The 27,964-nt window shown below is 40.2% G+C and overlaps 1 protein-coding gene and 1 non-coding gene across 2 annotated transcripts; one reads left to right on the top strand and one right to left on the bottom strand.

Annotated features, from left to right (window-relative positions):
* Positions 1-291: 291 nt before the first annotated feature.
* LOC114506496 (cytosolic 10-formyltetrahydrofolate dehydrogenase-like) lies at positions 292-12,162 on the bottom strand. Its single transcript, XM_028524260.2, has 5 exons — positions 11,718-12,162; positions 10,520-10,667; positions 4,776-4,895; positions 3,432-3,559; positions 292-485 (listed from the first exon to the last, which is right to left on the bottom strand). The coding sequence occupies exons 1-5, from the start codon at positions 11,741-11,743 to the stop codon at positions 305-307; spliced, it is 603 nt and encodes a 200-aa protein (XP_028380061.2). The 5' UTR covers positions 11,744-12,162; the 3' UTR covers positions 292-304.
* On the top strand, positions 5,001-5,107 carry LOC114507106. Its single transcript, XR_003685384.1, has one exon. It is a non-coding gene; the product is annotated as a U6 spliceosomal RNA (small nuclear RNA).
* Positions 12,163-27,964: the final 15,802 nt, after the last annotated feature.

Raw genomic sequence — 27,964 nt, 5'->3', positions numbered from 1 at the left:
GTTTTTCCTGAGCTTCAGGATAAGGCCCAGCCCCCACACCTTGACATTGAGCTTGTGAGACCCTGTCGCAGAGCCCAGAGGAGCCCACCTGGACTTTCCACTTGTAGGACTGGGAACTACTGATGGTGTTGCCTTAAACACTGAGTTGTGGTAGCCCACCTCCCTCAGTCCTGGGGAGAAAAGAGGAAGCATGAAGCCCAGACTTGACAGAGACACAGGAGGCCCACGGCCATGTTACACAGCGTTCAGAGTAATGTAGAGCCCTCGGAACTGCCTGCCGGGCCTGGCCTGCCTGTGTGAGCTCTCATGCAGCGGGTGGGAGCCTAGTGCCCACCTGGATCTTGTCACACCAGCCAGCAAAGTAGCGGAAGGTCTGGATGGACATGCCCACATGGGTCTTCAGGGCCAGTGTGTAGACAGCACCTGCATCCAGAGCCTCAATGGTGGCCAGCTCTTCCTGATGCTCTTCCATGAGATCTGCCAACCTGGCCAAGGCATGGAGGAAGGAAGGAAGATGGGTTCAGGCCTGGCCTGCTTTTTCAGGGCCCTTCTTCAAGGAGTCAAGAGCCCTGCCCTGCACAGTCAGGTGCGCTGACCTCAGTTTCCTCATCTATGAGATGGAACAGTAACATTTACTTCACTGGGTGAGTGAGAATGATGCCCTCTGCTCTGCTCTCTACCCCTCTCCCCCTTTCTTCCTTCGTCAAATCGTGGTGAACTGACTATGTTATCATAACCCCCACACATGACCCTGCAGAGGAGTCTGCCTGCCTCCAACAAGGAAGTCACCATCCCAGGAGGCTAACCTCTCTGTCTCCAGATGGCCTCTACCAGGGGAAGGCCTATCTAGCTTCCAGCACCAGCTAATCCAATGGAAACTGCTCCCAAGGCTGGTGTCTCCAGGGACAGACAGTGGGATGACAGGAGGGATGTGAAGGAAGGCATGTCTACACAACCCTCCGGGAGTCCGAGCACTCTTATGTCTGGTTGTTCTCCTATGATTCTGGTGGGCATGCTGCTGTGGTCAACCTAGGAATTAGAATAGTGCCCCCCTTCCTGATGTAAGGGTCATATGCGCTCAGCAGGCAGGGTGAACTGGCAAAGGTAGGGACCACCGATCCAGAGCCGCCCTCAATCTTGCACATGGAGAAGGTTGAGCCCAAAGGCAAGTGTGGGATCAAAGCCTACTGACCTCTTCCCATTCTGTTCCTTTCTGCATACAGCCACTGGCAAGGCCCTAATACCCTCAGGTCTTTTTCAGTCTTCCTGCCTACACCTCTAGTTCTCCCAATGGCTGTCCATAGCACCCAGGATGCAGCCCCTACCCTGTGCCTGAGCAACTAGCCTCAAGGACCTGCCTAATTCCTCCTAGGGCTGTGGCACCCACTTGGCTGTGAATTTGGGAGCCATGTGGCATGACATGGGCCCACACTGCTCTTCCTGTACTCCAGTTTCCTCCCTCAACTTTCTGCACCTCTTTCAGACCCTCTAGGAAGCTGACCCTAACCCTACCCACCCCAAAGCAATCAATCCTGTCTCCCTGAAGTGCCCTGATAGCACCCTTGCTTCTTTTCAAACCTCCCAACTTCCACTGACATTCACTTAGATGAGTATTTCAGTACTATTGCCTCACCCATGAGGGCAGGGACAGCATCTGGCCTCCTGCCTCTCACTAGGCACATGGGCTGCATGCCATGCAAGATTGGTGAGTGAAACTGTGGACTGAATAAGCACGATGAATTAGCCGCAGAGCCACACTGTCACCTCAGAAACAGTGCCCAGGTCACTCTATGGGTAAATCACTTTTTGAGAAAAATTATAGGCCAATTATTGAAAACACCATGTTGTGTATTTCAAGGATTAGGGTTCTATCAGCTACAAGGATAGGTGAGCCAAAGATACAAATCTACATTACAAATGAGCCAAAGACAGCCCCTAGGTTGCCAGGGAGGTTCTATGTTGTCTCCCTGGAGTGCCGGAGGGCTGGCTGGTAGCTTTCTCTAACTCTCCTTCCTGGATCTATCTTTCCAGCTTCTAAAATTTCTAGCATCATGTCTTATTCCTATAATGCCTTTCATATTCCATCATACCCATGGTGGTCCTACTTCCCTCACTGAACCAAGGGTGTTCTGCAGCCACTTCTCTGGGGAATTCTCTCCTGCCCCCTTCCAGGGCAGCAATGGGTATGCCTCTTCCCTGGGCATGGGGAGGCTGATGGAACAGGGAGCAGGTCACTAGATTTCAGGCATTGAGATGTCTGTCTACCCAGCTGGAGTCTCCACTTAAAGCTGTGCATGGAAACACCTCCTCACTGTCTTTGTTGTTAACGGGGTTATTACATGTACCACCAGATGGCAGGAGAGTATCTCAAGGGAAGGACACTTTCTTCTGGGCCAACGCCATTCACCACAAAGGTCCCTATTCCAGGGCCTGCAGCCTATGTATGCACGTTTCACAGCTCTGACTGACCTTCAGAGGCTCTAGGTCACTAGCCCATGGCCTCCTAAAATGGATAGGTTCTCCAAGAATCCTAGAAACTAAAGTTAAGACAGGCTGGGTGAGAACCTCCATATCCTTCACCTGTCCTAAACCCCACCATCTCTATTCCATTTTGCAAGCCATATAGGCCTCTCTCTTTGGCTTCCTGCTTGGAGGACTGCTGGGGCATGTTTTACCTCTGGAATAGAAACAAAAGATATTCTGACTGTGTGGCCAAGGTGGGGTCTCTCCCACCAGATGACAAGCATGCTCAGGCTACACTATCATCAGGCCGCATTCCAGACAGCTTCCCAGAACCCAGAGCATCAAAGCCAGGTTCCTGGAACTGTATCACCAGGTTCTTAGATACTGCTCAGTTCATCTGTCCAGCACCCTCCCTTCTGCTGGAAACATCATTCCACTATCTTGGGGTGATTGCTACACCCCCACCTGAACCACCTAATTCTAGAGGAACAGCTCCTCTCTTCTGGGCCTCACTTCCACCTTGTGGTCACAAGCCAGAGAAATCCCAAGTCCTTTCCTAAGACCTCTGGTTGGAATTAAGGAGAGAAAGCCCTTTACACCTGACTTTAGGGAGAGAAAAAACAGGCAAATGTGAGAAGGAGCCCCACCTCTGCCCTTACCAGCTGTCTGAGTCTGCCCAGAACCAGCTGTTAGCTTTGCCATTTTGTAGCTCCCATCTGAAGCACTGCCTCACCTTTGTACCTCATTATCTTTGCTCACATTGTCTCCTCTACTCAGGATACCTTTCCCCTAAGGCCACCTGTGAAATCCCTCTTGCCTCCCAAGTCACTTCCTCTGAGTAGCCTTTTATGAGCTTCAGGCCTCAGTGACCTGTCCAGGACCCCAGCTCCTCTTGACAGGACCATAACATCCACCCTCACCCTGAGCTGAAGGTGGTGGTGGCTGACAAGTGGATGTGTGGCTCTCACCTGTACAGGAGCTGGCCCCGGTCCCGCGCGCTGATCTTCCTCCACAATCCGTTCTCAAAGGCATCTTTTGCAGCAGCCACTGCCTTGTCAACATCGCTGGCCTGTGCCAGGGACACCTGGCAGATAACCTGTGGAGGAGTTGAGCTCTGAAGCCCTCCCTAGGCTCAGTGGACATGGACACAGACACAGCACCTCCCTGCTCTCCCGGCCACCTGGTGTGCCCAGAGAAGAAAGCCTGCCAGAGGAAGGGCACTGGAAGGGAGCAACAACGAGAGCAAGATGGGTCCTAAGAAAGGTCTGTTTGTATTTCTACACACCAGGGACCTTCTCTTCACTTTCGCACTGAGTCCAACAGGGCATCAGACTTGAGCTGCAGACTAAGTCTGAGTGTTTTCAAACCAAAAGCATGGACCCATTTCAGCAGAAGTTTTAGCAGAAGTTTTCTTTCTTAAGTGGAATAGGCTAGACATTGGAGGAGACTGGACAGGTTGCCTCTCTGCACAGCACACCCTGAGGGTACTAATATTCTCTACAGCACAAGACTTGGCACAGCTGGGAGAGAAGGGAAGGAGGGGTGAGGTCAGTGCTTCCTTGCTGATCAGTATAGATAGCACCTGCTGGGCAGCCCTGCCCCTATAGGCTCCAGCCCAAGACCCCCAAAGTATGTTTTGAGGTGGCAGCAGTGCTCCATGTTCCTGTCCAAGGGCACTGTACCCCTTGTCTATGTACCCACAATTTGTTCATCTCTTTGGGAAAAACTTTCTTTACACTCCCATCAGATGAGCCATTTTGAGTGTGCTATCACTTTTCTGCAGGAACTGAAGTGATGCTGTAGAAGGGACAGACCAGAAAATGATCAGAATATACCTGTGAGAGTATATTCTGTTGTTCCAGGTATGTACATGTGTGAGAATACATGTGTGCATGGGTCACGACATAAGAGGGTCATAATCAAGAATCTTGACAAACACAGGATTGAAGGAAGAATTTCCTGATATTGGGGTACAAATATTTGGGAAGGTGGGGCCCACGCTGCAATAATTGTTGAAGTGTGGAGGAGGGTATGGTCTTCTTGTCTTCTCTGGGAGGTTTTAACTCTATTCCAGGTCTATGGAGCCGGCTCAAGACCCTTTAGAGTCCTCTGGTCCCCAACCCCCACCAACCTCTCCACTGTGCCATTCCTGTAAGGAGGTCTGGAGAATGACTGCAATCCTTTTGTGTCCAAGCAGAAGTCCCCTGGGACAGGACCCCCAGAGGTCATATAGGGGAGTAGATGGGAGAACACACCATGGATGGGGTAGCAGTAGCAGGGAGGAAAGAACGGGGTGCTGGGCATGCACTCACACTTCCATCTGTCGGGTTGATAGTGTCATAGGTCTTGGCACCCTCAGCATCCACAAACTTGCCCCCAATGAAAAGTTGGTGGGGCATTTGGAGGACCAGCTTGTTCACTGCCTTTTCCACCTGGGAAGGAACGTTTCACAGGTTTTAGCTGTAGTGTGGATTCTTCACAAATGGGCATCAGTGAGTGGCACAAACCCTCATGGAGACGTAAGAAACGCTTAGGTGGTGCTCGCTTCAGCAGCACATATAGTGAAACTGGAATGATACAGAGAAGATTATCATGGCCCCTGCACAAGGATGACAGGCAAATTTGTGAAGCATTCCATATTTTTATGAATAAGTACCTATCAATAATAGCCTTAAATGTAAATGGATTAAATGGTCCAGTCAAAAGCCATAGGGTAGCTGAATGGATAAGAAAACATGACCAGTACATATGTTGCCTACAAAACACCCATGTCAGAACAAAAGACCTGCACAGGCTGAAAGTGAAAGGTTGGAGAACAACATTCCAAGCAAATGGACAGGAAAACAAAGCCAGGATAGCAATATTTATATCAGAAAAAATAGACTTCAAAAAAAAAAGCCATAAAAAGAGACCCAGAAAGACACTTCATAATCCTCAAGTAAAGAATCTATCAAGAACACATAAACATTGTAAACATGTATGCACCCAATATAGGAGCACTGAAATATATAAGGAAAATCTTGGAGGACTTCAAGAAAGCTATAGACAGCAACACATTTATACCAGGGGATTTTAACACCACACTGTCAAAAATAGATAGATCTTCCAAACAAAATATCAACAAGGATATTGCAGCATTGAATAATGCTTAGATCAAAATGGATTTAACTGACTATATATATATATATATATATATATATATATCTCCTTTCATCCCAAAGAAGCAAAATACACATTCTTTTCAAATGCACATGGAATATTTTCAAAGATAGACCACATGATAGGACACAAAACAAGCTTCAACAAATTCAAGAAAACTGAAATTGTATCAAGCATTTCTTGGACCACATGGGCCTGAAACTAGAAACCAACCTCAAGGAAAAAACTTAAAAATACTCATATTAGTGGATATTGGTTAGCACGCTATTGAACAATGAATGGGTTTAAAATGAGACCAAGGGAGAAATCAAAAGCTTTCTGGAAACAAATGAAATTGAACTCACAGAAGTCCAAACCTTATAGGACACAGTGAAGGCAGTATTGAGGGAAGTTCACAGCACTACAGGCCTGCCTAAAAATGACAGAGATTTCAAATAAACAATCTAACCCTACATCTACAACAACTGGAGGAACAACAACAACAAAAAACTCGCCTGGAGAGAGTACAAAGAAGGAAATAACCAAGGTCAGAGCAGAATTAAATGACATATTCTAAGGGTCAATAAATCCCAGATTAGGTTCCTTGAAAAGATAAACAAAATCTACAAGCCTTTAAGCACATTCATCATGGAAAAAAAAGACAGAAGTCCCAAATAAACAAAATGAGAAGTGAAAGAGGAAAGATTACCACTGATACTCCAGAAATACAAAGGATTGTAAGAAATAACTATGAACAACTATTATGTTAAGAAATTTGAAAGCCTGGGCAAAATGGACAAATACCTAGAAAAACAGAATCTTCCAAAACTGAATGAAGAAGAAGCAGAAAGCCTGAATAGACCAGTAACAGCTGACTGAGTCAAAGCAGTAATCAAAAAACTCCCAGCACACAAAAGCCCTGGACCTGACGGTTTCACGGGAGAATTTTAGGAAACACCTAAGAAAGGGCTAGCTCACATCCTTCACAGACTACTCCAAAAAATCCAAGAAGAGAAAAGACTCCAAAACCCTTTTTATGAAGCCAGCATCTACTAATCCCAAAGCCATGTAAAGACACAACAACAAAAGAAACCACAGGTCAATATTGCTGATGAACACAGACACTAAACTCCTCAACAAAATATTGGCCATCCACATCCATCATTAAATGAAAAAGATCATACACCATAATCGAGTGGGATTCATCACAGGGATGCAAGGATGGTACAATATTCACAAATCAATAAACGTAATACATCACATAAACAAAAGCAAAGTCAAAAATCACATGATCATATCAACAGATGTGAAAAAAGCATTTGATAAGGTACAGCAGCCATTTATGATACAAACGCTCAGCAAAATGGGAGTAGAGGGAGCATACCTCAACATAATAAAGACCATATACAAGAAACCTACAGCCAACATCATACTCAATGAGCAAAAACTAAAAGTTTTCCCACTAAGATCAGGAACAAGACAAGGATGTTCGCTTTCATCACTTCTATTCAACATAGTACTGAAAGTGATAGAGCTACAGTGGTCAGGCAAGAAAAAAAAAGGCATCCAAATTGGAAAGGAGGAAGTAAAACTGTCACTGTTTGCAGATGACATGATAGTGAACATAGAAAATCCTATAGCCTCCACAAAGAATCTTCTCGACCTAATAAGCAAGTCTGGCAAAACAGTAGGACAGAAAGTCAATATTCAGAAATCAAAGGCATTTTTGTACACCAACAATGAAATATCAGAAACAGAAATCAGGAAAAAAAATCCCCCTTGATGTAGTAACAAGAAAAATAAAGTACCTAGGAGTACACCTAATCATGGAGGTGAGAGATCTGCACTCAGGAAACTACACAACACTGACTAAAGAAATTAAGGAAGACACAAATACATGGAAGCATATACTATGTTTATACATTGGAAGAATTAACATCACCAAAATGTCCATACTACCCAAAGCAATTTTTAGATTCAATGCAATCCATAGGAAATACCAATGGTATATTTCTCAGACACAGAACAAACATTTCAAAATTTATATGGAACAATAAATGACCCCAGATAGCCACAGTAGTCTTGAGAAAGAAGAAGAGAGTAGGAAGGATCACAATACCTGATATCAACTATATTACAAGGCCATGGTAATCAAGACAGTCTGGTACCGGCATGAGAACAGACACATCGGTCAAAGGAACAGAATAGAGAGCCCAGAAATAAACCCAAGTCCCTGTGGTCAATTAATATTCAACAAAGGGGGAAGAAGCAAAAAATGGAGTAAAAAGAACCTCTTCAACAAATGGTGTTGGGAGATGTGGACAGCTACATGAAAAAAAAAGGGACTCAACCACCAACTTACACCATACAAAAAAATAAACTCAAGATGGATAAAAGACTTAAATATGTAGTCACAACACCATGAAAATCCTAGAGGAGAACATAGGCAGGGAAATCTCACATATTCCACACAACAATATTTACACTGATATCAAGGAAAGAATAAACAAGTGGGACTTCATCAAAACGAAAAGCTTCTGCTTGGCTAAAGAAAACATCAGCAAAATGAAAAGGGAACCAACAATATGGGGAAATATATTTACAAATGATATCACAGACAAGGGTTTGAGTTCCAAAATATATAAAGAACTCACACAACTCCACTCCAGGAAGGCAAACAACACAATGGAAAAATAGGCAAAGGACCTGAGCAGACACTTCTCCAAGGAGGACATACAGAGGGCCCAGAGACACATGAGAGGATGCTCAGCATCACTAGCTATCAGAGAGATGCAAATTAAAACCACAGTGAGATGCCAGTTCACACAGGTCATAATGGCCATCATAAACAAACCAACAAAAAATGCGGGAGAGCTTGTGAAGAAAAGGGATTCCCAGTGAACTGTTGGTGGAAATGCAGACAGGTGCAGCCATTGTGGAAAAGGGTATGGAATTTCCTCAGAAAACTAAAAATGGAACTGCCTTTTGACCCAGCAATTCCACTGCTGGGATTGTAGCCCAAGAATCCTGAAACACCAGTTCAAAAGGTCCTATGCACTCCAATGTTCATAGCAGCACAATTTACAGTAGCCAAGTGCTGGAGGCAATCTAAGTGCCCTTCAGTAAATGAATGGATCAAACAACTCTGGTACATTTACACCATGGAATTGTGTACAGCAGAAAGAAAGGAGTTCCTATTCTTCTTGACAGCATGGATGCATCTGGACAGCATTATGCTTAGTGAAATAAGCCAGGCAGTGAAAGACTAATGCCATATGATCTCACCTATAAGTGGAACCTAATCAACAAAACAAATAAGCAAGCAAAATATAACCAGAGACACTGAAATAAAGAATGAACTGACAGTAACCAGAGGGGAGTTGGGATGGGATAATGGGGGTAAAGGCAGAAAGTTCATCAAGGAACATGTATAAAGAACACATGAACGAAGCCAAAGGGGGGTAGGATGGTGAGTGGGAGGTAGAGATGGCTGCATTGGGGGTGAGTGGTAGAGGGAACATGGAGACAACTGTACTTGAACAACAAGGAGAAAAAAGAAAATGCAAGATTATTTCTTTCTGCCAGTGATGGTCAGATTGAAGTATTTCTACCAGCCACATTTTTAACATTATATCAAAATATTGACATATTTTCTACAGTGTTAATAATTTGCATTGCTAGAAATAAAAGCTGGATTGCCTCCCCCCCCCCCAAAAAAGAAAGAAACACTTAGATGGACAACCACTGACATGTTTGTGCACACACACACACACACCTGAGGGATCTACTGTTGGGGAAGACTGAGGATCTGAGTGGTAAGAAATGAGAAGCATAGACTCTGTGGCCAAACTGCCTCAACTAAAGTCCCAGCCTTGCTACTTACCTGCTATGTGACCTCAGGCTGTTTGCTTGACCTTCACATATAGAAAGTAGGTGGACAGGTCCTTGTAAGCTGCCACACTTGACACCATCCCCCCCACATATTTCTCTACAGATCTGCAACTCCATGCTGAATGCAGGAGTCTCTGTGATGCTGACTCCTTCCTGAAGCCTGTTCATCAGTCATTTCTCCACAAACCCAAAGCCAAACTGAAGTCCATCCTGACAACCTGTGCTTTCTTCATCAGCCTTTGTTTCAAACTACCAACCAAATGGACTACCCCAAAGCTAATTACTATGGGAATTTGTAGCTTGCCGAGATAACCTGGCAATAATTTCCAAGAGTTTCTTTAAGAAACAGATTTGCAATTACTTCATCACTCTTCCATAACACAGGTGGAATGTATAGGAACATTTGGTTTCTTTATTGGGAAAATAATCCAAATTCCCCTTTCTCTTGCTTTCTTTTTGTTCTAGCATTTCAAGAAACATAATTTAATGCAGAGAATTGGTTACACAGGTGATGGAAGAGCTGAGAAGCCATGAGTCAACCCTGAGATCAGCAACGGCAGGAAGCCACTGCCATCACCAAATTAAAGGGACAAATGGAGCAGACAGTTATACCAGAAGTAGGGGCTAGGGCCACTCAGAGGAACCACAGTCAAGGCAGGATAATCTGGGAGAGGATGGAGGCACAGTGAAGATGAACCTGAAAAACCCACAAAAGGTGAAAGAAGGAGAGAAGTGCTCTCTGTACAAGCTTCTTACTATTATCCTTGTTTCATGTCTTGGAACTCAGAACTTGTCCTATACACTGAGTCTTAGACAGAAATTTCTTCTTTTGAGTTTCCCCTCCTGCCCTGGTGTCCTCAGGCTATCCAGAGCCGCCAGAGAGAGCTTGGGACACTGAAGGATGGGCTCTTGGGGGTCCTGCCTTCCTATTCATCCAGGTTTCCTCCATGTGTCATTTTGGATCCATAGCTGTCAATGCCTGAGGTGTCTACAGAGCCGTGCCCATGTAGAGGGGCCCAGAACTCACATAGTCAATGATGCACTCGCTCTCTTTGTCATCCCCTCGCAGCTTTCTCACTAACAATTGGATGAAGTCCTTGAAGGTTGTTGCCATGTAAATGTCTTCATTTTCTAATTCCACACCATCACATAGCTCTTTCACTTCTTCCACCAGTCTGAAGGAAAGGAGATATTAAAGAGTAGGACCACGGAAAGAGGCATGGCAGACATGCATTCTTCTAGCAGCAGAGGTGCTGGTGTCAAGCACATTTATCCAGAAGGGTCGTTCATCCTAGCACCTCAAACATGAGTATTAGTCTAGAACTGGGGTTCAGATCCCAATCCATGGACTCAGAAGGCCCTGGTTTCAAGTTCTGGCTCCACCACTTACTAATTTGTGATCTTGGGCAAGTGATGAACTCTTCTGAGTCTCAGTTTCGTCACCTGTAACATGGGAGTAATTATAGTTCCACTATTATTTTGTGATGAGTAAATGAGATAATCCAATTATTAATAACTAATATGAGATCAATAATAATAATTTTCAAAAGACACTGTTAAACATGAAAAAACTAAGCCACAGATTGGGAGAATACATTTCCAAATCATATAGCTGATAAAGGACTTTCATTCAAAATATATAACAAACTTTCAAAATTCAACACTAAGAAAAAAACAATCTAAGTAAAGATGGTCAAAAAATTGATCAGCTGTATTACCAAAAAAGAAACATGGATGACATATGAAAAGACACTGAACATCATTAGTCATTAGGAAAATGCACGTTAAAACCAAGAGACATGGCTAGATACTCACGAGAAAATCTAAAATTGTAAAGCCTGACCATACCAATTACTGGTAAAGATGCAGAGCAACTGAACTCTCATAAACTGTTGGTAAGATTGTAAAATGGTACTTTGCAAAGAGGTTTGGCAGTTTCTTAAAAATTAAACATACGCCTCTCATTTCACTTTCAGGCATCTACCCAAGCAAAATAAGAGCCTTCATATAGACAGATGATGACAGAGTAGGAAGCTCCAAAAGTGCATCCCTCCACCTAAATAATTATTGAACTTGTAGGAACTGCCTGAATCAAACGTTTTGGAACTCTGGAGTCAAGTGAACACTTGCAGTATCCAGGGAAAAGAATGATGAGGAGCTGGCAAATGTCAGTCAATTTCAGTGACTTTTAGCCTTTCAATGAGGTATTGGCTGCCATCTCTTATCTCTCATGTTTGTGGCAGGAAGCCATGAAGGCAGCAGGCCATACTCCTGGTTGCAGCTGGCTGGAGCCAGGGTGGGCAATAAGAACTCTGTCTTTTGTAACTCAAGATTATGTGTTCTGAGTGTTGATACTGAACACGGAGGAGCCAGCACGAAGTCTGGCAGTCATTGTTTCAGTCTCCACAGCCTGAAGCAGCTTCCCTGGGATTTAAAGAGGCAGTACATTTGTTTGTTTGGTTTTTACTTTATTTCCCTTTGGGGAGCCAGACATTTAACAAACTCTTGGCTAGGTTACAAGCTGACTGTACAGATAACAGAAGAGAAATTTTAATAACTGACTACACACAAGAAGTACCCACTTTGTTTAAAAAAAAAAAAGGTTTGGATAAGTCACAAATGAATGGCTCCAGCCTGCAAGAAACTTGATTTTGAAAACTCTAAGAAATGACAGAATTAGACTTTCAGAAGTATCACAATAAAATACTCAACATATTGTTTTAAACCAAAAAAGCAAAAATATAAAAAATATAGCCCATTCACAGGAAAACAGGAATTTAAAACAGGAAATCCTGAGGAAGAACAGATACTGCAATTGTTAGTCAAAGATTTTAAATCAACTGTCTTAAATATGTCCAATGATTTTTTAAAACCATGAACAAAGAACTAAAGAATATCATAAAAGTGATATATGAAAATGACAGTGTTAACAAAGATAAAAATTACAGTAAGAAACCAAACAAATTCTCAAGCTGATAACTACAATTATTGGAGTAAAAATTCTCTAGACAGGTTCAACAGCAGATTTAAACTGGCAGAAAGAAAGCATCAGTGAATTTGAAATTACCTAGTATGAGAGCCTGAAAAAAAAGTGAATAAAAATAATTGAGCCCAAGGAACCTGTGGGACATCATTAAACATATCAACATACCCATTATGGGAGTTCCAGTGGAAACCAAAAAAAAAATGATCTAAGGAATAATAATTAGAAAGTTCCTAAATCTGAGAAAACATGAATATACATGTCCAAGGAGCTCAATGAACTCCAAGAAGGATAAACTCAAAGAGAACCACAATAAGACACATTACAGCTAACTCACTGAAATGCAAAGACAAAGCAGAAACTGGAAAAGCATCAAGAAAGAAGTGACTCATCACATCAAAGGATCCTCAATAAGATTAAAAGCTGATTCTCCTCAAATACCATGAAGAACAAAGGCAGTGGAATAGAGTCCTGAAAAAAAAATAATCAAACAAGAATTAACAAAAGGGACATTAAGACATTTCTAGATAAACAAAAGTTGAGGGAGTTCATTACCTGTAGACCTGTCCTACACTAAATATTAAAGGAAGCCTTTCAAGCTGAAATGAAGGGCACTAATGACTAACTGAAAGCCATAAAAAAAGGAAAAAGAAAACACTGGTAAAGGTTACTACATAGGTAAATGTGAAAGCCAGCAGTATTGTAATTTTGATATAGTATATAACTTCTCTCTTTGTCTTATGTAATATAATAAGCAAATGCATGAAACAGTAAGTTAAGTTCTATGTTAATGGCTATACAATGCACAAGGACATAATCTGTGAAAATAACAATATAGAGGGGGAAGGACAGAGATGCATAGGAGTAGAGTGTTTGTGCACTATTGAAACTAAGCTGGTTTTATTTTAACTAGTTATTATAGGGTTAAGATGTTAATACAATCTCCAAGGTGAAACTAAAAATAACTAAAAAATAAGAAGGGAACCAAAATTATACAATACCAAAAAAGCAGCAATGGAAAAACTGAGGACTATATGAGACATACAGAATACAAATTAATAAATGCCACAGGTAAATCCTCCTTTATCAGCAGTCTGGATAAATGAAATGGAAGAGTGAGTGAAAAACAGCATTCATCCATATGCTACAAAAGATTCACTTTAGATATAATTACATAAAAAAGTTGAAAGTACAAAATGGAAAAGACATTCCATGCAAATAGTAAACAAAGAGGGTTGGGGTGGCTACATTTTGGCAGACAAAATAGATTTTAAATTGAAAAAGTTTAAAAGAGACGAAGAATACTGACAAGTTTGACACAACAAGAGAATATAACAATTAAAAACATATATGCACCTAAAAATACAGCCCCATAATAAAAAAATTGGCAGAATTGAAAAGAAAAATATACATTTATAATAATAGTTAGATCATAAATCCCCAACTTTCAGTGATAATTAGAAAACCATACAGAAGATAGAGAAATAGAGGACTTAAGAAAACACTCTAAATGGCGGGGTTGAGGGGGAGGTATAAGGGGACTAAATGGTAATGGGAAAAAAATACAACAACCCCCCCCACTATAAATCAATTGTATACATACAGAGCATTCCACCCAAGAAGAGCAGAATTCATATTCTTCTCGAGTCCCAATAGGATATTCTCCAGGATAAGTCATTTGTTAGCCACACAAGTTTTAATAAGTTTTAAAACATTGAAATCTTATAAAGTATATTTTTATCACAATACAATAAAAGTATAAATCAATAACACAAAGAAAACTGAAAAAAAACACAAATATGTGGAGATTAAATACACATTCTTTCTAAATTTTTAATTTTTTCCAGTTTTATTGAAAAATAATTAATATACATCATTATATAAGTTTAAGGTGTAGGGCATGATGTCTGATTTACATATATTGTAAAGTGATTACTATGATAGGTTTAGTTAACATCCATTGCCTCACTTAGATACAATAAAAAGAAAAATTTTACTCTACTCTTAACAACTTTCCTGTATATCATACAGCAACATTAACTATAGTCACCATGTTGTACATTACATTCCTACTACTTACATATCTTATAACTGGAAGCTTGTACCTTTTAACCACTTACATCCAAACCCCTTCCCCAAACACCCCTACCCCACACCTCTGGTAACTACAAATCTGATCTCTTTTTATATGAGTTTAGAGGGTTTTGTTATTGTCGGGTGTTTTGTTTTTTGGAAGACTTCATGTATGAGATCATACAATAAATGACACTTTCTTCTTTGAAGATTTTTTATTTATTTATTTTTGGAGAGGGGAAAGGAGGGAGATAGAGAAGGAAAGAAACATCGATGTGTGGTTGCCTCTGACTTGATCCCCACTGTGGACCTGGCCTGCAAGCCCGGCAGGTGCCCTGACTGGAAATCTAACTGGTGACCCTTTGGTTCCCAGGCCATGGCTCAGTCCACTGAGCCACACCAGCAAGGGCTAAATCACACTTCCTTAAACAACCAATGGGTGAAAGAAGAAGTCACAGAGGAAACCATAAAGTACCATCAAAGAAAAAGAAAACCACAACATACCAAATCTTATGGATCACAACAAAAGTAGTGCTAAGAGGGAAATTAACTGTAAAAACATACATTAAGAAAGAAGAAAGATGTCAGGTCAATAGCTTAACTATACACCATGTAATTAGGAAAAGAAAAGCAACCTAAAGCCAGCAGAGAGAAGGAAATAGTAAAGATTAGAGCAGAAATAAATGAAATAGACCTGTAATATTCCTTTTTTTTTTTTTTTGAGTCTCTTTGTCTGGTTTTGGTATCAGGGTAATGGATGCAGACTTGGTAGAATAAATTTGGAAGCGTTCCCTTTTCTTCAATTTTTTCTGTAATAATTTGAGAAAGATGGATTTAATTCTTTACATTTTTAATAGCATTCGCCTATGAAGTGATCTGGTCCTGGACTATTGTTTGGAGTTTTTGTTTACTTATTTTTTATTTAATGGGGTAACATTGGTCAGTAAGACTATATAGGTTTCAAGTGTACATTTCTATGACACAACCTACATATTGCATTGTGTGCCTCCCACCCAATGTCAAATCGTCTTCTGTCACCATATATTTGACCCCCTTTACCCTTCATGACTCCCCCATTCCCCAACCTTCTGTTTACAACCACACTGTATTTATGAGGTTTTGTCTTTCTTGTTTATTCAGTTGTTGCTTTCACTTTTATATTTCACATGAGTGAAATCCTATGGTTCTTAACTTTTTCTGTCTGACTTAACTCTGCTTAGAGCAATAGTCTCAAGGTCTATCCATGCTGTTGCAAATGGCAGTATTTCATCTTTTCTTGTGGCTGAGCAGTATTCCATTGTACATTTGCAGTACATCCTTATTTAATCATCTATCGAAGGACAGTTCAGTTGTTTCCGTGTCTTGACCACAGGGGATAATACTGCAATGAACATATGGGTGCATACATCTTTGTGAATAAATGTTTTTAATTTCTTGGGCAGAGATCCAGAAGAGGAGTTGCTGGGTCATCTGGTAACTCTATTAATTTTTTGAGGAACTTCCATACTATTTTCCATAGGGGCTGTACCAGTTTACATTCTCACCAGCAGTAAGTGAGGGTTCATTTTTCTCCACAATCTCTCCAACACTTGCTATTACTTGTCTTGTTGATAATCGGCATTCTAACACATGTGAGGTAGTATCTCATTGTAGTTTTGCATTTCCCTAATAAGTAGTGAAGTTGAGCTTTTTTTTTTTCATATTTCTACCGGCCACTTGTGTGTCTTCTTGGGAAAAGTGTGCGTTCAGGTCCTCTGTACATCTTTTAATTGAATTGCTTCTTTGGTGTTGAGGGGTATGAGCTCTTTATTTTTAAAATCATTTTTATTGTTATTCTATTACAGCTGTCCCAATTTTTACTTCTTCACCCTCTTCCGCCCATCCCACACCCTGCTCCACAATCAATTCCAATAATGTTGTCCAGTTGTCCATGCTCATGGGTCATTCATACATGTTTTTTGACTAGTCCCTTCCCCTTCTTTCCACTTTTATCTCCCTTCCCCATCCCCTCCAGTCACTTTCAGTCTGTTCCATGTTTCCATGCTTGTGGTTTTATTTTGTTCATTAGATTCCTCTCATAGATGAGATCAGGCAGTATTGTCTTTCACTGACTGACTCATTTCACTTAGCATGATATTTTCCAGTTCCATCCATGCTGTTGCAAAAGTTAGGAGTTCTTTCTTTCTGGTGTGTAGTGTTCCATTGTGTAAATGTGCCATAGTTTTTTGATCCACTTATTTACTGATGGGCACTTAGGCTGTATCATTTGGATGTTAACCACTTGTGGAAGCTGTTGTCTGTAAATGTCTTCTCCCATTTGGTTGGTGGTCTTTTTGTTTTCTCATCAGTTTCTTTTGCTGTGTGGAAGCTTTTTAGTTTGATATAATCCCATTCAGTTATTTTTGCCTGTACTTTCCTTGTCCTGGGTATCAAATTCTCAAAATCTTCTCTAAGACTAAGGTCCATAAGTTTAGTACCTATATTTTCTTCTATGTAATTTATTGTTTCAGGTCTTATATTTAGATGTTTGATCCATTTTGAGTTAACTTTTGTATATGAGGACAAAGTGCAGTGTAGTTTCATTATTTTGCATGTGGCTTTCCAATTTTCCCAGAACCATTTATTGAAGAGGCTTTGTTTTCTCCTTTGTATATTTTTGGCTCCTTTGGCAAAAATTATTGGTGCATATACATCTGGGTTTATTTCTGAGCTTTCAATTCTGTTTCATTGCTCTGTGTTTGTGTGTTTTTCTGCTAATACTATGGTGTTTTAATTACCATCCTTTTGTAGTATCACTTGAAGTCAAGGAGTGTGACACCTCCAGTTTTGTTGTTTTTTTCTCAGGATGGCTTTGGCTATTTGAGGTCTTTCACGATTCCATATACATCTGATGTTTCTTTTTGGTTTTTCTTTAAATGTTTTTGGAATTTTAATGCAGATTGAATACAATCTGTATATTGATTTGGGTAATATGAACATTTTAACTATGTTGATTTATCCAGTTCATGAAGCTGAATATTTGTCCATTTCATTGTGCCTTTTTCCATTTCTTTTAATACTGCTTTGTAGTTTTCTGTATTGTTGGGATTTTGTGAGCACTGCCTCATTTCATTGCCAGTAATCATTCTGTTTGGATTTTTTGTGTCCTCCTGGTTCATTTTTGGAAGGTTGCATGTTTCTAGAAATTTATCCATTTCTTCTGTTATCCAATATAATTGTTTATAGTATTCTTCAATGACCCTGTGCATTTTTATGTATTTTTAAAACTATATTTTATTTTATTTTTTGAGGTTACAAATTATTTTTTATTAATAGGTGAATTTGAAAATACAGAATCTGCAAACAGTGAGAATAATCTATTAATTAATGGGTAAAAGGCTATGAAATAATAATATATCTGGGCTTTTATATTTTTTAATTTAATTTTATTTTTAACACTTTTTATTGTTGTTCAAGTGCAGATTTCTGCCTTTCCCTCTCTCCCATGTTTTCACTCCCTCTTGTTATTGTCCCTGTGTCCTTTACAATTGTTCCAGTAAACCCTTCACCCTTTTCCCCCATTGTTCCCTCCCCTCTCCCCTCTGGTTACTGTCAGCCTGTTTAAAATATCTTTTATTGATTATGCAATTTCAGTTGTCATATTTTTTCTCCCCTTTATTCCCCTCCATCTTGCACTCCTCCTCCCAATAGCATCCCCCTGCACTCAGTTTATGTGCATGAATCATACATATAAGTTCTTTAGCTTCTCCATTTCCTAAACTATTCTTAACCTCCCCCTGTCCATTTTGTACCTAACATGTATGCCTCTAAATCCCTGTACCTTTCCCCTCTCTTCCCCCTTCCCCTCCCCCACTGATAACTGTCTATAGCATCTCCATTTCTGTGATTCTGTTCCTCTTCTAGTTGTTCACTTACTGTTTTTTTTTTAGGTTCATTTGTTGATAGTTGTGAGCTTGTTGTCATTTTACTGTTCATATTTTTGGTCACCTTCTTTTTTTTAGATAAGTTTCTTCAACATTTCATATAATAAGGGTTTGATGATGATGAACTCCTTTAACTTAACCTTATCTGGGAAGCATTTTATCTGCCCTTCCACTCTAAATGATAGCTTTACTGGGTAAAGTAATCTTGGATGTAGGTCCTTGCTTTTCATAACTTTGAATTCTTCTTTCCAGCCCCTTCTTGCCTGTAGGGTTTCTTTTGAGAAATCACCTGATAGTTTTATGATAACTCCTTTGTAGGTAACTGTCTCCTTTTCTCTTGCAGCACGTCAGGTTCTCTCCTTGTCTTTAATCTTGGGTAATGTAATAATGATGTGCTTTGATATGTGCCTCCTTGAGTCCAACTTCTTTGGGACTCTCTGAGCTTCCTGGACTTCCTCAAACTCTATTTCCTTGGCCAGATTGGGGAAGTTCTCCATTATTATTATTTTTTTCTAATAAAGGGTTAGTTTTTTCACTTCTTTTTTTTTAAAGAGCTTCTCTTTTTTTCTTAAGATTTTATTTATTTATTTTTTTTAGGGAGGGAGGGGGGGGGAGAGAGAGAGAGAGAGAGATCAATGTGCGGTTGCTGGGGGTTATGGCCTGCAATCCAGGAATGTATCCTGGCTGGGAATCGAACCTGGGACACTTTGGTTCCCAGTCCGCGCTCAATCCACTGAGCTACACCAGCCAGGGCTCCATTATTATTTTTTGAAACAGGTTTTCAATTTCTTGCTCTTCCTCTTCTCCTTCTGGTCTCCCTATGATTCTTATGCTGGAACATTTAAAATTGTCCTAGTGTTCCTAAGCTTCTCATTTTTTTGAAATCTCATTTCTTCATTCTGTTATGGTTGAATGTTTATGTCTTCTTTGTGCTCAAAATTGTTGATTTGAGTTCCAGTTTCCTTCCCTTCATTGTTGGGTCTCTGTATATTTTTCATTATTTCACTCTACACAGCCTTCATTTTTCCCTCTATTTTGGGACCATATTCAACCATTTCTAATGAGCATCCTGATTACCAGTGTTTTGAACCATGCATCTGATAGGTTGGCTATCTTTTCATGTCTTAGTTGCTTTACTGGAGTTTTGATATGTTCTTTAATTTGGGCCATATTTCTTTGTCCCAGAGCACCTGTTAAGCTGCAAGAGGCAGACCCTTAGGTGTTTGCTGGAGGAGGGCAATCCACATGGATGTGTTGTGGTGCTGTATGTTGTGGAAGGGTCAGAAAGTGAACAATACCACTTCCTTGGCTCTTAGCTGGCTTTCAGTCACTTCCCCCACTACCCACAAGCAAATTGGGCCCTTCTGGTGCTGTCCAGATTTGGTGGGTTTGTGTACATTCTAGGATCCCGTGGATTTCTCTAACAAACTCTCCTGTGAGGTTGGGAGTTTCTCTCACCCCTGCATCCCCTACAGGTTTTTACAGCCAGACTTTTTGAGGCTTTAGTTTCCCATGCTGAAACCCTGGGTTATGCAGTCTGTCTCACTCCTCAGTTGTTCTTTCCAGCTTACTTTCACATGAATGTGGGACCACCCAATGCCAGCAGCTGCCTTGCCCACCTAGTCTGCTGCCTTGCCATGCATCCTCTCTGTCCTGGCTGCCCATCTCCATCCCTCCTACCAGTCTGGATGAATGTTTCTTCATTAACCCCTTGGTTGTCAGACTTCCATACAGTTCAATTTTCTGGCAGCTCTGAATTTTTTAAATTGGTTGTTGTCCCTGTTTTGGTTGTGTAAGGAAGCAAAGCATACCTATGCCTCCATCTTAGCCAGAAGTCCCTCATAACACATTAAATGCAGGCTTGTTGTGGAAACATTATTCCTGGATTTTCAAAATCAAGCTAACCTGGATACCTTGCATACTCTGTTTTGGCCTTAATCATAGCTACTTCCTCTCTTATTGGTGACACTGGGTGCTCCAGTGCCACTGCCTCCCCAAGGCACTGTGCTGATTGGCAGAATAGGTGGCTGTGGGGAGCCTCCATGTCCTGCACTGGGTGGTGGGAAATTATTTTGAGTTATGTGAAAGAGTTACTTCCTTATCTCTAAGGCTTACCAGGAAATATGATTTGCAGAGAATAAATGGATTTTTCATCAAACCACAGGGAAGTCCAGAAGCTCCATCCCACACTTATGACCACAGAGGGCCATTACACAAACCAACAGTTGGGAGTGGAAGATCCTGATGTGGTCAGGTTGAGTCAAAAAGGAAGATGAAATACCAGGGTCTATCTTGTTTGAAATGCTTAATGCTGCAAAGAAAAAGATCTGGGTGAAGATCAGGTATGTAATGATTACCCTAACAGAGGCAGGATACATCTTGATGGTTATTGAGGTCAAGAAGACTGCCAGAATGAATGAGTCTTTAACAAACCTGAACTTTAACATCCCCACTTTTTATGGGAGAAGACTTTACTGGGAGCTGTGACAGCAGATACTGAGCAGGCAACACCATATTCTTTTTTTCTTATCATTTGAATGTGAAAACCTCTTGAAGAAACTGGTGACCCAGGACCCCAGCCAGGAACATAGAAACTTTGGAGAAAATAATGAGGAATGTGTGGATAAACATGGGCCAGGAGAACAAACTCAGACATTTAGTGAGCTACACTGTAATGAAAAGGACCTCCACATGATAGAAGTGATAACCATGGACTTAAAGTAGGACTAGATTTACAACTTATTAACAGACAGAAGGTTGACAGTGTGATGGTCATATACCTAATCTTGAGCTCCAAGAAATCCTAGGCAGAGTGCCACACCATCATTGTAAGACACTGTCCTTCCCTGACTTGAAGAGCCACAGTCTTTTCTCAACCAACAGAAGTCTGTGTACACCCAGTGAAGTGCAACTGTAGTGAGCCTTCTCTTTCTACATGAGTGTTCAAGGCAGAAAATCAGTGGCCTGAGGACCAGAAGTCAGGGCTGAAGGCCAAACAGCTTCCTAGTTCCCCACACATCATGGAGCTGAAGACTGCCATGCCAGCCAAGACCCCTAGTGTGATACTGGAGCCTCCCTGTTTCCCACAGCACCAGTAGCAGTAGCAGTAGCAGCAGCAGTAGCAGTAGCAGTAGTGGAGCCCCAAAGAAAATAAACTATCCCTAGGGTGTGTCTTACAATGGAAATCCCTGCATGCTGGACATTCAAATGGTGTGACACTAGCCTCTTCTTCTGGCCACAGCCAGGACCAGCTGGGGGTGACTGTGAACATCTGGAACTTTGTTGTAAGACACCTGTACTTTAGACTGCTGTTCTTAACCCTAAGTAAATCTGACAGAAATGCTCTACCAGATGTGCTGCCAGAAGTAGGTGGTGGGCCACAAGATCACATGCTGCCAGATAAGAGAGTGTGTGAATGTACCAGTGAATGCTTCACCAGGCGGGCAAGAGAGAGAGACTCCCTCCTGAAGGCCATAGGCTATGCAGCTATTAAGACCACCTGTCCCATGGAGAGGACAGGCCAGCATCATCCACGTGCAAGTCCTGAGCAGCAAGAGGACGTAACTTTGTTCCCCTCAGTTTATATTAGTTTGGGTGTGGGACAGGGTAGGTGCTTTCTCAGACTGACCAATTTATTCCCTAATGTTTTGTGAGCTTTATGTGGGTCCACTTTCCAACCAATCCCTTCTTTCTCCAGTCTAGACTGACAGGCCTCTTTGGTCCAGCAGCACCCTCTGCTGCCCTTCTGACTTCTATGGACCATATGTCTGCCTTTCCAGCCAAGGACACCCAGTTTAATTTGTGTTTTTAAACCAGCTATAAAATATTTGAAAACAAAACCATGGGAATCTTGAAATTGCAAAACAATGGTTAGAGAAAAGAACATGCTCTATGTTTCTTAAACCTTATGATTTACGTTTTTCACTTATCAAATATTAAGAGTACCCTCTATTTCCAGAATTTGAAATGAAACTTTTCATGGAAATTTTCTTCATATATTTTTATTACATACTTCTATTAGTTACAATTATTTTCTGTAACAGATAAATATGAAAATGTCAGCTGTTTGAACATTACACAAGTTTATCTTACTTCACAAGCTCTCAAGTGACTATGTTGACTTTTAAAAAAGAGATTCAGGGACCAAGCTATCTTTAATTTGTGGATTTGTCATCACCAACTTGTAGCTTCAAATCTGGCTATGGTTTTGGGTTTGTTCCATTCAGTTATGGAAAAACACTGTCTTGTAGGTAATGTTTTCAGAGGCCAGACCAGTACAGGGCAAGCAAAACTTCTGCCCACATTTACTTCGTCAGGAATCATTCATATGACCACTGCTAGGAGCAGAGAGGTTAATACAGGAGTCTATTGTGTGACTAGTGGGAAGAAGAGACAAGTATGATGAATAAGAGTTGATTTTTTACACTGTTGGTAAAAATACTAATTTTAAAAGAGAAATTTTTTTGCTTGCACACATTTCATGTATTATGAAAGGTGACTCAAATCTAATTCTACAAATTAATCCTGGAGAATGGGTTTGAAGGAAAAGGGCAAACATACGAATCAAAGCCCTTTGAAAGAGAAATTCACATTGATTCCCAAACACAGATTAAAGCTGGAAAATATCTCAGACAAGATTTATCTAAAAGATTTTAAAAGATATGATTAACATATTTAAAAATATTTAGATATAGATTGTCCTTGGTGCCATCTCTCAGTCACTGTGATAGACATGTGTCCAGGGTGATCAATATTATTATTAACTCAGCTTGCAGACAGGATGGCAGAAAGTTCACTTTTTCCAGCACACATTGCACTGACCTACAGTTTAGGTGTGATCAATTCAATGGATATGTAGATTATATTCTCTAATGTCAAATGAATTAGTTCTTTAAAAATGGAAAAAAAACTGAAAAAGATTCCTGCTAGGAAACCATGAACGAAGATTAACTCATTCACCAGGTGAACAAGAAGATGGTTACGAGGAAGCCTCTACTAATAGTAAAAACTCTTCTTCCATTCCTACACTGCTGCATTGTCTGTTGAAGCAACAATCATCTAATCAGATCTGTAAGAAATCAGCTAAAATATCAAAATGATAAAAAATTATTTGAAATTTGAATATATTGATTTTTACAGTACATTTTTACTGCAAAATAATATTTAAGGTTTGGTCAACTTAATAAGTAAAATCATTTATAATAAAGTGGTAAAATACATATGTCATGAAATTTAGCATTTAAAAAAAATTACTTATTTATTTATTTTTAGAGAGGGGGGAGAGAGAGAGAGAGAGAGAGAGAGAGAAAGAGAGAGAGAGAGAGAAACATCAATGTGTGGATGCTGGGGCCCATGGCCTGCAACCTAGGCATGTGCCCTGACTGGGAATCGAACCTGCGATGCCTGGTTCACAGTCTGCACTCAATCCACTGAGCTATGCCAGCCAGGGCGAAATTTAGCATTTTTAAAAATTTTTATTTTAATTGTGGTTCAGGTACAGTTTTTTGCCTTTTATTCCTATCCCAGCTCACCACACCAGCCCTCCCCACCTTCCTCCCATTTCCACTCCCCCCTAGTTATTGTCCATGTCTCTTTTATACTTGTTCCTGTAAACCCTTCCCCCTTTCCCCTGAAATGTCTTCCCCTCTCCCCTCTGGTCACTGTCAGCCTGTTTTCTATGTCAGTGTCTTTGGTTATATTTTGCTTGCTTGTTTGTTTTGTTGTTTAGGTTCTTGTTAAAGGTGAAATAATATGGTATTTGTCTTTTACCACCTGGCTTATTTCACTTAGCATAATGCTTTCCAGTTGCATCCATGCTGTGCCAAAGAGTAGGAGCTCCTTTTTCTTTCTGCTGCATAGAATTCCATCATGTAAATGCACCATAGATTTTTGACCCATTCATTTACTGATGGGCACTTCGGTTGCTTCCACCACTTGGCTATTGTAAATTGTGCTGCTATGAACATTGGGGTGCATAGGTTCTTTTGGATTGGTGTTTCAGGGTTCTTGGGATATAATCCTACCAGTAGAATTGCTGGGTCAAAAGGAAGATCCATTCTTAGTTTTCTGAGAAAATTTCATACTGTTTTCCATAGTGGTTGTACCAGTCTGCAATCCTACCAACAGCACACTAGGGTCCCTTTTTCTCCACAAACTCTCCAACATTTGTTGTTTGTTTCTTTGTTTATGACGGCCATTCTGACTGGTGTGAAGTGGTATCTAATTGTGCTTTTAATTTGCACCTCTCTGATAGCTAGTGATACTGAGCATCTTTTCATGTGTCTCTTGATCCTCTGTGTGTCCTCCTTGGAGAGGTGTCTGTTCAAGTCCTTTGCCCACTTTTTAATTGGGTTGCTTGTCTTCTTAGAGTAGAGTTGTGTAAGTTCTTTATGTATTTTGGAGAGTAAACCCTTGTCTGTGGTATCATTGGCAAATATGTTTTCCCATACAGTTGGTTCTCTTTTTATTTTGATACTGTTTTCTTTAGCTGTGCAGAAGGTTTTTATTTTGATGAGATCCCATTTGTTTATTCTTTCCTTCATGTCCCTTGCTCTAGGGGACATATCAGTAAAAAATGTTGCTGTGTGAAATATCTGAAATTTTCCTACCTATGTTCTCTTCTAGGACTTTAATGGTGTCACAGCTTATACTTAAATCTTTTCTCCACCTTGAATTTATTTTTGTGTAAGGTGTAAGTTGGTGCTTGAGTTTCATTTTTTTGCATGTAGCTGTCCAGTTCTCCCAACAGCATTTGTTGAAGAGGTATTGTTACTCCATTTTATGTTGCTGCCCCCTTTGTCGAATATTAATTGACCATAGAGACTTGGCTTTATTTCTGGGCTTCCTGTTCTGTTCCATTGATCCATATGCCTATTTTTATGCCAGTACCTGGCTGTTTTGAATACAGTGGCCTTGTAATACAGTTTGGTATCAGGTGTTGTTATCCCTCCTACTTTGCTTTTCTTTCTCAAAATTGCAGCAGCCATTCAGGGTCCTTTATGGTTCCATGTAATTTTTGAAGTGTTTCTTCTATGGGTGTGAAATATGCCATTGGTACTTTAATAGGGATTGCATCGAATGTGTAAACTGCTTTGGGTAGTATACACATTTTGATGACGTTAATTCTTCCAGTCCATGAACACGGTATATGTTTCCATTTGTTTGTGTCTTCCTTGATTTCTTTCTTCAGTGTTGTGTAGTTTTCTGAGCATAGGTCTTTTACTTCCTTGGTTAGGTTTATTCCTAGGTATTTTATTTTTCTTTTTGCTATTTCAATTGGGATTTTTTTCTTGATTTCTGCTTCTGCTGTTTCATTGTTGGTATACAAAAATGCGTTTGAGGTCTGGATATTGACTTTGTATCCTGCTGTTTTGCCAAATTCATTTATTAGGTTGAGCAGTTTTTTTGCAAAGTCTGTGGGATTTTCTATGTACACTATCATGTCATCTGTAAACAATGACAGCATTGTTTCCTTTTTTTCTAATTTGGATGCCATTTATTTGCTTTTCTTGTCTGATTGCTGTGGCTAAAACTTCCAATACTATGTTGAATGGAAGGGGTGAAAATGGACAACCTTGTCTTGTTCCTGATCTTAGTGGAAAAGATTTTACGTTTTAGTCATTGAGTAAAATGTTGGCTGTAGGCCTCTCATATATGGCCTTTATTATGTTGAGGAATGTTCCGTCTATTCCCACTTTGCTGAGAGTTTTTATCATAAATGGGTGCTGTACCTTATCAAATGCTTTTTCCACATCTATTGATATGATCATGTGATTTTTGTCTTTGCTTTTGTTTATGTGATGTACTACATTTACTGGTTTGTGAATATTGTACCATCCTTTCATCCCTGGGATCAATCTCACTTGGTCATGGTGTATGATCTTTTTAATGTATTGTTGGATGTGGTTTGCCAATATTTTGTTGAGGATTTTAGTGTCTATGTTCATCATTGATATTGACCTGAAGTTTCTTTCTTTGTTGTGCCTTTATCTGATTTTGGGATTAGGATGATGCTGGCTTCATAAAAAGAGTTTGGGGGTTTTCTGTCATTTTGGATTTTTTTGGAATAGTCTGTAAAGGATAGGGGGTAGCTCTTCCTTAAATGCTTTAGTAGAATTCTCCTGTGAAGCCATCCAGTACAGGGCTTTTGTGTGCTGAGAGTTTTTTTATTACTGATTAAATTTCATGTGCTGTTACTGGTCTGTTCAGGCTTTCTGCTTCTTCTTCATTGAGTTTTGGAAGATTCTATTTTTCTAGAAATTTATCCATTTCATCTAGGTCTTCAAATTTCTTGGCATACAGTTCTTTGTAGTAATTTCTTCTAATCCTTTGTATTTCTATGGTATCAGATGTAATCTCTCCTCTTTAATTTCTGATTCTGTTTATTTGGGTCATCTCTTTTATTTTTTCTTGATGAGCCTGCTTAAAAGCTTGTTAAGTTTCTTTTTCTTTTCAAAGAACCAGCTTCTGGTTTCATTGATCCTTAGAATGTGCTTTTATTCTCAATGTCATTTAATTCTGCTCTTATCTTGGTTATTTCCTTCCTTCTACTTGCTCTGGGCTGTTTTTGTTGTTGTTCCTCAAGTTCTTGTAGGCATAGGGTTAGGTTGTTTGTTTGAAATATTTCCTTATTTTTTAGGTAGGCCCATATCACTATGAACTTCCCTCTCAGGACTGCCTTGGCTGTGTCCCATAAGTTTTGGGTTGTTGTGAGTTCATTTTCACTTGTTTCCACAAACTTTTTGATTTCTTCCCTAATTTCATTTTCAATCCATTTATTGTTTAATAGCATGCTATTCAATCTCCATGATTTTGAGTGTTTTGGGTTTTTTTTCCCTTGGGGTTGGTTTCTGGTTTCAGTCCAATGTGGTCAAAGAAAGTGCTTGGTATGATTTCAATGTTCTTGCATTTTTTGAGGCTTGTATTGTGTCCTATCATGTGGTCTATCTTTGAAAATGTTACATGTGCGTATTTAGCTTCTTTGGGATGAAGTGCTCTATATATATCAGTTAAGTCTATTTCATCTAGTGCATTGTTCAATGCCACAATATCTTTGTTGAAATTTTGTTTGGAAGATCTGTCCATTTTTGACAGTGGGGTGTTAAAATCTCCTACTTTAATTGTGTTGCTGTCAATATCTTTCTTGAAGTCCTCTAAGGTTTTCTTTATGTATTTGGGTGCTCCTATAATTGGGGCATATGTATTTACAATGTTTATGTCTCTAGGTGGATTCTTCCTTTGAATATTATGTAGTGACCTTCTGGGTCTCTCTTTATGGCCCCTTTTTTGAAGTCTTTTGTCTGATATGATATTGCTACCCTGGCTTTTTTTCCTAGTCTGTTTGCTTGGGATATTTGTTTCCAGTCCTTCACTTTCAGTCTCTGTATATCTTTTCTTTTGAGGTGGGTCTCTTGCAGGTGGCATATGTTTGGGTCATGCTTTCTTATCCATTCAGCTCATCTATGGCTTTTGACTGGAGCATTTAATCCATTTA

The sequence above is a fragment of the Phyllostomus discolor genome, chromosome 9 (assembly GCF_004126475.2).
Source record: "Phyllostomus discolor isolate MPI-MPIP mPhyDis1 chromosome 9, mPhyDis1.pri.v3, whole genome shotgun sequence".
Lineage (NCBI taxonomy): Eukaryota > Metazoa > Chordata > Mammalia > Chiroptera > Phyllostomidae > Phyllostomus > Phyllostomus discolor.
The sequence above is the reverse complement of the archived record's forward strand: the minus strand, read 5'-3'. Positions and strand labels throughout refer to the sequence as shown.

Bases quoted from the DNA above. Each gene is read 5' to 3' on its own strand.
- LOC114506496 (XM_028524260.2), bottom strand. From the start codon at position 11,743: ATGGCTTCCTGCCACAAACATGAGAG. The intron at 10,668-11,717 runs ATAAGAGATGGC...CCTTTCCTTCAG, and splicing joins TCCTGCCACAAACATGAGAG to ACTGGTGGAAGAAGTGAAAG. The intron at 3,560-4,775 runs GTGAGTGCATGC...ACTCCTCCACAG, and splicing joins TCAACCCGACAGATGGAAGT to GTTATCTGCCAGGTGTCCCT.